Raw genomic sequence first — 11360 nt, forward strand, 5'->3', positions numbered from 1 at the left:
ATTTATTTTTGGCTCAAATAATAATTGTGCTAAAAAGGTAGGGTCATTAGTCAAACATCACTATGTTATTTCAGGGAATGTGAAAATGAGTATGTTGATCAGTTGATCCATCAATTTTTTTCTTTTACTACTCTGTTTGGTGTTTTATTCTTTTTGGATGTTGCTACATAATTACCTACCATCTTGCTAGATGCCTAGATGATAGTAAAATTTTTCTATTCGTCGTTCAAAAAAACAGTAAATACTTTGATTAAGATATTCGTACTATTCGTCGTTCAAAAAAACAGTAAATACTTTGATTAAGATATTCGTATCATCATTTTTGATTGGTGTACCACAATGTACAACTTTTATAGCTTACTGTACAAACTGGTAATGCATGATTTTAGTAAATTTATCAAAAAAGTGGTACAAATATCACTTCCCTTTGATTAAGGATTAAATGACACTTGATTGACAAAGAAGCACTAATTGATGCAGCAATTAACAATTTCCTTTTAATCGTTAAAAAAAAACAATTTTCTTTATACCATGGTTTTTAATTGCGGAACAATTATGTTGGACAGGGGACTATTTTCTTATAAAGTTTATGTGTAGGACGCTTTATTTATCTAGATAATCAGCAACGTTATGGTGAATTGAAATAACTCTATTTTCTTTGACCAAACATAATTTTATTTTTGTTATTGAATTTCTCATAAATAAATTGCACGATAAAAATAAGTGTTTCGTGCTGGTATATCTTTCCAATTTTTTCGGCTTGTTCCTTTTAAGCGGGTTAACTTTGACTTTATTAATTGCTTCTTTTTCCTATCAATTTCAATCCTACAAATAAAAAACTTGGGTACATATATAAGCGTCTTTTGCAATATAAACGCGTCTTGAGTTGTAGAAAAGGTTTGGTAAAGTTTTAGACGAAATTTGGACTCAAAGTAAAGCGTAAGCCGTAAGGTATTGGGCATGTTGATTTTCTCCATGGACTTTTGAACATGTTGGGATTAAGTCAGAGTCCGAAATGGTTTGAAACTTTATCTTTGAGTTTGAGATATATTTTTGATAATGTCTTCATTTGTCAAAAACTTTTTCATTTCACAAGACGATAAGGAAAAACAAAAAAGTACAAGAACTGATGTTAAGCAGAGTATTTCGTGTTCTTCATTGTTGTCCAGAAATTAATGTTTTGATTATTTTATCATTTCAAATGATAAACACCATTTGAGTGAGCTTAATCATGTTTTTAAGGGTACGTTTCTTTTTTAGTTATCAAGTCTTGAGTTTATTAAGTGTCTGAATATATAAATAATGTTTGTATGTATTAAGTCCCAAATATGTAATTGACAGTTTTTTTTTGTTTATTAAATCAAAAATAAAACATGAAATTTAACTGAATTTATTAAATTCTTAACCATTAAGTCTATTAAGTTAACATGACCTAAAACTAAAACAACATGTGGTCTATCTACAGGCCTACAGCCCATATTTTGGCCCGCTCTCGCTTAGCCCAAAAATCGTTGGCAGCCCAGTATGGTCTGATGAACATAAGTAGATAACTCATCTTTCATTCTTTTGTGGAGAAAATGTAACCTGTATTTCTTAAACGTTTTTAATTTTTTTTTTATTGATATATTGTATATTTTTTGGTTTGCAGTTCTAAAAAAGAAAAAGGGGGAAAAAAAAGAATTGGAAAAAGTAGAAAGCCTTTGATCCAAATTTAACAATGCCATCCTAAGCCCAATAATCAATCCAACAAGCCTGATCTCCAACATAAATGAATCATATGATAGATTTTTACAAAAAAGAAAAAAAAATCTTCTTCTTAGAAGTTAGCACTAATCTTTTTTAGCAGTTTAGAATTATGTGTTTGAAAGTGACATAAAAAAGAAACATGAACCCCAATATTAATCAGTGAACAGCAGGAGCTAGATGCTCATTGCTCTTATTGATAGTTTGATACTTAATAAAAATTACTCTATCAAATTATTAAATAATATAAATTTTAGATGTGGTCTTGTGGATAGTATCCAAAATACTCTTTCAGCTTACATCTTAATTAACACCCGTTTATATCTTATTTAGTCAAAACTAGCATTGTACCCGCGCGATGCGGCGGTGGTCGTGACGGCGACGGTGTGGTGGTGGAGGCGAGTGTTGGTGGTAGATGCGGCGTCGAATGCCGTAGATAATTCATATAAAAGTAATTGATTTAAAAGGTTAATGAAGATATTTTAGAAAAATAAAGGATTGATAGTGTAATTTAATTATTAATGTTAAGAGAATAGTGTATGTGAAAATATTTTAAAGGGTTGTAGCCTTGTAGGTGAAAATATTACATAGGAGGGCATTTTAGACATTTCTCCATGTAACTTTTAACATAAGGGTATTTTCTTTAATATAGAGTATAGATATTCTTTCATATACGATCGAGTAACCAACTTATTTAGTATCATACTCGTATTTTTAAAATAAATTATTTTAAAAATTCTAAACATAGCTTACTGTATGTCAATCACTAATCATCAGATATTTTTGCAAGTTTATTAAATTTGACATTTTTAATATTTTTGAAAAGTTATATAATATACATGAAAAAACCTTATGTGAAGTTCCGATCATGTCGTTGATTGGTGTCTCTTAAGGTTATTAACGTTGAGACCTTAATTTGGTGTACCCAAAAACCTTTTGCTAAAGTATGATTTTGATTGATCATTATAGTATTCGCATTTTCCATTCCAATATACATTGCTACTAGAGGTGTTCAAATTTATTCTAATTCAAATATCCGAAAATCCGATCCGATTTTATTTGAAATTTCGGATATTCGAATCTGAAATTTCGGATTCGTATAGTAATATTTGAAAACTTCGGATATTTAGGATATCCGAAATATCCGAAAACCTTATTTTTCAAAAAAATCAAAATTTTATTATTTTATATCCAAAGATAGCCGAAACTATCCGAGAATTATTCGAAAATATCCGAAAATATCCAAAAGTATCCGAGAAATTTATAGTCAATATTCGAAAATATCTGAAAAATATATATATTTCTTAAAACTCGGATATTTCGGATAGTTCAAATATATGTTCAGATATTGAAATCCATTATCCGAAATTTTTGATATTTGAAATTCGAGTATCCGAAACTTAGAATATCCGACTTTGAACACCCTTAATTGCTACCCTTTGATAAGCATCTTAAAATGTAACCATTAGTTTCGTCGGTTTAATGAAGCCATGTATCCATTTTCGTGTAGTTGATGATGGCGCCATGGTTCAATTTGAATATATACGGAATTTTTGTGAACCAAACAGACCCTTAAAAATAACACGTGTGTCGACACTAGTCTACACCATCAAAAGTCGTAGTCTATAGCAGTGAAACACATATCTAATCAATATAGTTATAACGAAGCTAGATAACAAAGGCAAATTAAGTTGACGTTTTGATTTAATTCTAATCTCGTGAGTTAAGGAAATAGACGTAATTGTCTTTGCCTACGGACAAAAACTTTCAATTCCCGTGAAGGAAAGAAAACCCCTTTATACTAGACAAAAACGTCCCTTTTATATATCAATACAAAATCATATCATATCTATTACCTAGTGTGCTTAGTTTAAGTGTTATTTATCATTAAAATACTCAATTTGATTTGCTTCCATACTTAATTTTTGTTGGAAAAAACATTTGGTAGCTTCAAATATATCGTTATTTTTTTTTATATATATTAGCTAAGCAACTCGGGTTTAACCCAGGCATTGTCATCAAAATTTAAAAAAAAAATTGTAAAAAAATGCATGTAATTTTTCTTATCAATATATTATAATTTGATATGAAGATAGTTAATCGACTAATACAATGATACGTAAAATAAGAGTATATGTTGCGTTAACAAAGTATAAAAAGACATTTAATAATATTATTAAAAAAATTAAGATTTATTTGTTTCAAATAAAAGACTAGAAGTTTTAAATAAGCATTAAGTGAGTTTTTTTTTTTTTTTTGTCAAATATGATATCATAAATAAAGGAAAAAACTTTTTAAAAAATGTGTGATTTTGACACATCATAATCTTTATAAAAATACTTTTAAAAAACAATCTTACATATAAAGAGCCCACATTGAATTAATATTTCAAAATTTAAGATTCTAAATGACTAACATGACCCTGTAATATCAATTTTAGTCATATTTATTTTTAAGAGTTTTATTAATGAAAGTGATTCAGTATAAATTATTTACTACATGTCTTGCACCATTAGCCTATCGGAGACTCGGAGAGGACTCACGTCCCATAAGATGTAGTGATGTACTCATGTACACATATAAGTTGGAAAGTATTCCAATGTACTGATCATTCCTTTTTTCAGCATTTACTTAAAAGCAGACTTGCTTGGTGAATGATCACCACCTAGTTTTCATTTTGTAATCCCTTTGTCACTTTTTGCTGTTTCGGCCTTATCAGGCAAAAAGTTGTATAATATACTGCATCAACATATTTATACATTCTATCTTGTTACATCGACACGTGTCGACATAGTAGTTGAGTAGATGGTTCTTCTGTTATCCAAGAATGTTTAAAAGGATAGCCATGACATGACTATGAGCCATGGGATCCAACCTTAGCCTGACACTCTGATCATGGAATTTGTGGCCAATGTATCACACCCGTGAACATTGCATTTTAATTTGTCCCCTTTTTGGCTCTACCCACCATTCCCAACCAAAATAACATTATTACGTGGTAACAAACTCTACTTCCCCCATATAAGTAAAAAACAAAATACCAATAACACTCATTCCATTGCGTTCAAGTGGTTAAGGTGAAATACTATCTATTAATTTCAATAATGATAAGTTTAAGGGTTCAAATTGCACATATGACAACAAGCTAGTTTGAGTTTGTGAGTTTTTTTCTTCTCACCTTTCATTTAGCCGTTTAAAAGTAAGTAACTCTCAATACCGTCTTTCACGGGTTTTGGGTTCCAATACCGTTTTTGACGGTATATGGGGGAGGTTAATATGTAGATAGCCTTACCCCTACCAAAGGTAAAGAGGATGCTTCCAGGTTCTACCATAGGTAAAAGGACCTCCAGCCTTGTTGGGCATGAGGATCGAACACGTGACCTCTGTTTCCAGAGGCATGAGCTCCAACCACTGATCCTTAGCCGTTTCTTTATGTAAATTGTATGATCTTTGTGTATTGCACTTGAAAGAAAATAATCGGGTGGGCTAGTGGCTTGTCATTGATTCAATATTTGCCTTAAAAAAAACATTAACAAAGCAAATTAAAAAATCAAAATAATGATGTTTCTTTGAGCTATTGATTTATGCAAAAAAGTTCCATTTAAGCTAGCTATATCTCATTTTAATTATAAACAGTCTAATCTATATATAGGCGAAAAACACCTATAAAACGGGTCAAATAAGTTGAAAGTTAATAATTTAACAAGTATAAGTACTTTTATTTGCGACAACCTAAATTGTTTTGTGTAACAACTTGATTAAAAGCACAATCATATATAGGTGTATCACACATGTAAATACTTCATAAAAAAACATGAAAACGTTAAAGAATATTTATACAAGTCAAAAGTCAAAACTAACACGGAACTTAAAGAAAAAACTACTGTATATTTTTAGATCAAAACATAAACCAGACTGCATTAACCGCTAGTATGGTTTGGAGTTATACTAGTATTTGCATGATTGACATAATGAATCCAAAAGTTAGCCTCGTGAACTTCCACTATATAAAAACAACTTCATCTGCACCAAAAGATTAGTATGAATCATACTTGGTTTTCCAAAATGTCTCCTTGGGTTTCATTTGTGGTACTAGTCCTGTGTTTTTCCTTCAGTGTCGTTTCCGATGCTAGACATCGGAAACAACTGCCATCACCAGCCGTTCTTGTCGGAACGGTCTACTGTGACACTTGCTTCCATCAAGAAGCATCCAAATCCACCCACTTCATCCCAGGTAATCTGTGTAGTTGACATTTTTGTGTTTTGTGTTTTTATAGCTTTAGTTAAGTATATATACACTATCTTTTTTAACTTGTTTTACGAGTCTCCCCGAAAGAGATTATATGATGCTGACTATCGAAAAGACAATTATTCACATATATAGTATATCACGGTTCACACATTTGCGTCGAACCTACAATCATTTTTTGGTTTTTAGTCGTCAAATCTAATTATACCTTTAGACCAAAACGCGGTCCTTTTGTGTGATACGATTGGAACTTTAAGGTGTAAAACTATATTCATTGTCCATGAGAGTACTCAACCTAGCTAGAAAACTTTCTCAACGAGATAGATTCTAAGTTCTATAACCACTCCCAAAGATGACAAACTTAACTTCTTGTAATTTTGCCATACAAGTTCTATTTAATCAATTTCAAATTGATTTTCAAAAATTGACACAACAGTATCAATAATGTTTTGTCAGTACTTCTTTAGCCTTTTATTAAGCCCTCTAACAGTGTTTGAGTTTAATTAGTTACACAATCAGTTAATAATTGAATTAATCCTTATCCCTTATATAAGTAGACAAGTTTTTTGGAGTTTCAATCGAGCTCGTTAGTCCGTTAGAGCACATGTAACTTCAATTTGCCCTTTGTTAGGAAAGAGTTACTAAAAAAGGAAGTTTGCGAGTGTATACTTTTGATGTCATGTTTATTGATAGATGTTGATATGGTTGTGTAGGGGCGACAGTGGCGGTGGAATGCGGCGGTAGCACCCAAAAGCCGTCATTCCACAAGGAAGTAAAGACAAATGCAAAGGGCGAGTTCAAAGCTAAACTTCCACTTTCCGTTAGCAAAGATATAAACAAAATTAAAGGGTGTTCCATGAGACTAATCCGCAGCGGATCGCCATATTGCGCGGTGGCAGCCACTGCCGCCTCATCAGAAATCCATTTCAAATCAAAACACCGCGGAACTCATATTTTCTCAGCCGGTTTCTTCACATTTAAGCCAGAATTATGTAACCAAAAAGATTCCACCCCAAAAGATTTCCCACCCGCTCTTCCTGACCCCCCAGCACCATTTCTACCACCTGTTGGAGGCGGAGGCGGCTTACTACCTCCACTACCTGTACCGGACTTACCCATTCCACCTGTAGTTCCACCGTTGATTCCACCACTACCACGCCTCCCGGGGGGCCCACTGCTCCCACCCATTAACAACAAAAAAAGTTCAAAAAACGACAAACTATCTGACAAAAAAATATTCGGATTCCCTTTCCCTCCCAACCCATTACAACCACCCATGTTACCTCCATTACCATTAGTGCCATCACCGCCATCACTAATTCCACCTTTGCCGTTCCAACCGCCACCACCGGCATTACTTCCACCTCTCATTCCGTCACCACCACCGGCATCAGTATTTCCACCATTGTTTCCACCATTCCCAACCATACCAGGTCTAACTCCATCACCCCCACCACCTCCGCCGCCTGCTTTTCCGATTCCTTTACCTCCGATACCTTTAATACCAGGACTCCCGCCGGTCCCACCATCCAGAAAAACCACCCCTTGATGTATTGTACTGTATAATTTTTTGAAGTCACGTTTTGATACATATAAATATTGCTTTTACTTATAAACTTTTCATATATATAGTTTAATGGATGGTATTGTAATTTTTTTAGCTTGAATAAATTTAACATTGTTAAATGTGAGATGTATATGATTACTAAACATATTTATTATTTAGGCATTTAGAGTTACAGACTTAGAATTAATATTAGTTCTGCTAGCTGTTAATGAACTATAAACACAAATCTATATTCAACTGAAAAACAACTTTACGCGAAACTTAATTACAAGAGAAAAGTGTCTGTATCAGCTAAAAACCATATCAAAAAAGAAGTAAAGCATGAAAAAGAGATATAATGACACGAAGATCCGAATTAATATTTAAGAACCCAAAACGATTCTCGAATCTCAATGGTACTGGTCCTTCGTTAGCCACACGGTTTGTGTTGTTGGGATCTACGTACCCTGCACTCATACCAGTTTTTGGTTACCACATCAAATCAAACAATCACGTTTATGCCAATAATAAATAAGCATACACGAAAGATACTGTATCTAATTGTCATTAGTTTGGTTGTTTCAAAATGCAAATTAAATGTGTAATCCTTTTTCTTTCTTTTCGGAAACAAATAACTGTATGTTATGTCAATCATGGATGATGGTCTCACTAAATTTAAGCTATTTATCTCATAGTCCCCCTTTATGAGTTTTTAACTTTTTATTATTTGATTCATTCGAGTCATAAAAGTAGTCAATATTGCTCATATGGGTAAAGGTGTACTGGAAAAATTTTATTTTAAAATAACATTGACTCGTCTATTGATAAGCCACTCAAATAGTCGAATGTATTGTGATATCAGCTACTTAATTAATGAGATGTTAGCAAATTTTGGACCCCGCGACTTAATTGTCTCGTTAAAACGGTTAGGTGATTTTTGTAGATTTGCAATAAACCTTCAACGGTTTAATGAAAAATAATTTTATCATAAATATATTTTTTTAAAAGTGTGCAAGAAATCAAGAAATAACTCGTAGTAGAAACCCAAACAGAATGTGATATAGCAAAAACATCAATTTTAAGTTCAGATTTCAAACGGATATAATGTAGCAAAATGCAAGTAGCGGCTCGTTTAAAAACTTACACTACAGGTGATTGCGATTATTCGTTTTCCTATTTAATGCCAATATCACAACCACACAATCAAGATTAAAAAAAATCACAAAAAAAAAAGTTATACAGAAAAAATCCAAAAACCAAACTTAAAAAAAGAAAGAAATACTAACAAAAAACATTAGAAAAAGTTCAAAAAACCTTTTATATAAAACCAAATAAACAGTTTTTCCACCAATAAAATAAGTTTCTTTCTTTTTCTTTTTAGTCATTGGATTAGTCGACGTCGGGGTTGGTTATTATAAAACAACTATTAAAGTAAAACAAATAAGACAAGATCTTGACCCTTAGATCTTGATATAATTGATAGACGAAGGACAAACATATATTGATGCATTATGATTTTCATGATACACGGTGATTTTAACCTATTGTTTTATTTGTTATTTTACTTTAATACTTGTTTCGTTTTACTTAGAACCGTCGACGTCACATATTACATGTGTTTGTAAATTTTTTATAGATTTACCATTTTTCAAAACTAAATGTTATGAAAATTACAAAATAATATAAAAAGTTATAAAGAAAACCAAATGATAAAATGAAAAGAAAAACAAAAAGGACAAACTATATATGTTAGTTGATAAGATATAAAATCCTAGGGTTATGTATATAATTTTTAAAAAGGTTAAAATGTTAACATCAAACCAAAAAAAAACAATTAAAGAAAGAAAAAGGGAGAGAAGTCTCGAACCAAGAACCTATCCTTTAATAAGCCAAGCCCAAACCACTTTTTTCATGCTAGATTTTGTTTTATCATTGATAAATTTGATATATATATATATATGGCCCAACTACTGTTCACAACCTTCGGCGTTAATGATATTGTAATGTAATATCCTGGTACATGAACTTAAAATCTAATTTTTGAAAAGTTACCATGACTTATTCATTCATAAGAAAGATGCATTGGTTGTTTATTGTTGTGTAATGACTAACATACTCATATTACTAGATTACACGTCATGGCCGATTGATAGATAGGCAGAAAAGACATAGGCCTTGGAGATATTTGTTGTGTTTGAAGATGATGACGGTATAAAGTTATTGTTTTGAAGATGGTGGGCAAGTGTTGATAGTCATGAAAGGAAGGGAAAAAAAACGAAAGAAGAGAAGAAATTAGCGATGGTGGTTGGTGTTTGAATTAGAACATCATCACTTTGTTTTATATAATCATTTTATAATTTGACACTTCAAGTTTTGAATAATAGCCCAACAATCCTATTCTTTTTATTATTTTTCTTATAATTATACTTTAGGTCTTTATATTATAAGTTGATGATATATTTTAGATTTTAATTACTTATTATTCTAAAATTTTCTATTTTTATATATAAAAAAACGAATCCAATTTTTATCCGATCCGAGCCTTCAAAAAATCCTGATCACCCCCCCCCCCCCCCCCCCCCCCCAAAATCCAATCTCGAGTCCTAAGGTTTTCGACTTTCTTGCTTGCATCTTTTGGCTGGACCTATTTTATATTAAGAAAATGATTAATGTGTCTAGTTTATATGCCTAAAATAAATATCAAGTCATGTGTCAAGATCAAAGGTGAAGAGCAAGTCATGGTTGGACCTACTATATATAATACTCGTTCTCTTTTTGATTAGTTTGAACATAATTAAACATACATTCACCCAAGTCTTTCGATAGGTACCAAGAGATTACTCATATCATTTGTTTTTCTTTATAATAAAGTCGTTTTCAAATTACATCTGTTTATGATTTATATCTTTGTAAATAGAAAACAAAGGAAAACAACTTTATATTGCTCATTTTTATTAGTTGCTATCTATATCAAAAAAAATATATATATATTAAATTTGTTTTTAGATTCCACCTCATTGTGAACAACCTTGTAGACTAAAACAATAGATATGCTGAAACAAGGAGTACCTGAACTAATGATAGAGGCAAAAACACTTTTGAGTCTCATTAGTCTATTGGTTTGTCAGGTAAACTCTATCTCTAAGCATATAAATTGGGATTTATGATAGGTAGCATCTAAATGGTGCACCTGCATCAGGACTTCCTAACGCAATGAAACCGTTTAGTATAAAACAAACTTTTTTTTGTATATGATGCTACCCTAAAGCCAGAAAGGTATAAATAAGAATTTAATGTGATCGAAAATAAATAGAAGTCTTTCAATACGTTCACACTAATATCAATCCTTTGAGTAAAAATATCATTTGCTCAAAGATAAAAAAAACTTAATAAACTTATTGTTTAAATAAAAATTCATTATTTAAACCAATCATTAGAGATGGCCTTAAATGGTGTTACATAATTGCTTTAACCCCTTTTTAGTTATATACTCATTTCTTTGAGCAAATTACGTCATAACCTTCGCGTTTTAATTAAAACACACATATAACGTAATAATTCTGCATGAATATTTGTAGGGATGTAAATTTGATACATCAATGACAATTCTCATGATACTATGTCAGTTCCCATACATGTACAACAAAATAACAAAAAAAAAAAAGTTCCTCAGTTGTTGGATGTTTTTTTTTTTTTTTTTTTTTGTATATTTTTAAATACTATAATTGCATTATATTTGGGTGGTGATCTGTAAATCATCATTTTTTAACCGTACATCACCAATTCTACTTCATATTACGGTATTAGACTGTACAATGCCTT

The 11360-nt window shown here is 31.4% G+C and overlaps 1 protein-coding gene across 1 annotated transcript; it reads left to right on the forward strand.

Annotated features, from left to right (window-relative positions):
- Positions 1-5771: 5771 nt before the first annotated feature.
- LOC122589481 (vegetative cell wall protein gp1) lies at positions 5772-7678 on the forward strand. Its single transcript, XM_043761775.1, has 2 exons — positions 5772-5977; positions 6706-7678. The coding sequence occupies exons 1-2, from the start codon at positions 5785-5787 to the stop codon at positions 7539-7541; spliced, it is 1029 nt and encodes a 342-aa protein (XP_043617710.1). The 5' UTR covers positions 5772-5784; the 3' UTR covers positions 7542-7678.
- The last annotated feature ends 3682 nt before the right edge of the window (positions 7679-11360 follow it).

Source organism: Erigeron canadensis, chromosome 2, assembly GCF_010389155.1.
Source record: "Erigeron canadensis isolate Cc75 chromosome 2, C_canadensis_v1, whole genome shotgun sequence".
In the NCBI taxonomy this organism is placed as follows: domain Eukaryota; kingdom Viridiplantae; phylum Streptophyta; class Magnoliopsida; order Asterales; family Asteraceae; genus Erigeron; species Erigeron canadensis.

What these genes read in the sequence shown, in the direction of transcription:
- LOC122589481 (XM_043761775.1), top strand. Translation starts at nt 5,785, where the DNA reads ATGAATCATACTTGGTTTTCCAAAATGTCTCCTTGGGTTTCATTTGTG. An exon ending in ATCCACCCACTTCATCCCAG is followed by an intron (nt 5,978 to 6,705) that starts GTAATCTGTGTA and finishes ATGGTTGTGTAG; the next exon opens with GGGCGACAGTGGCGGTGGAA.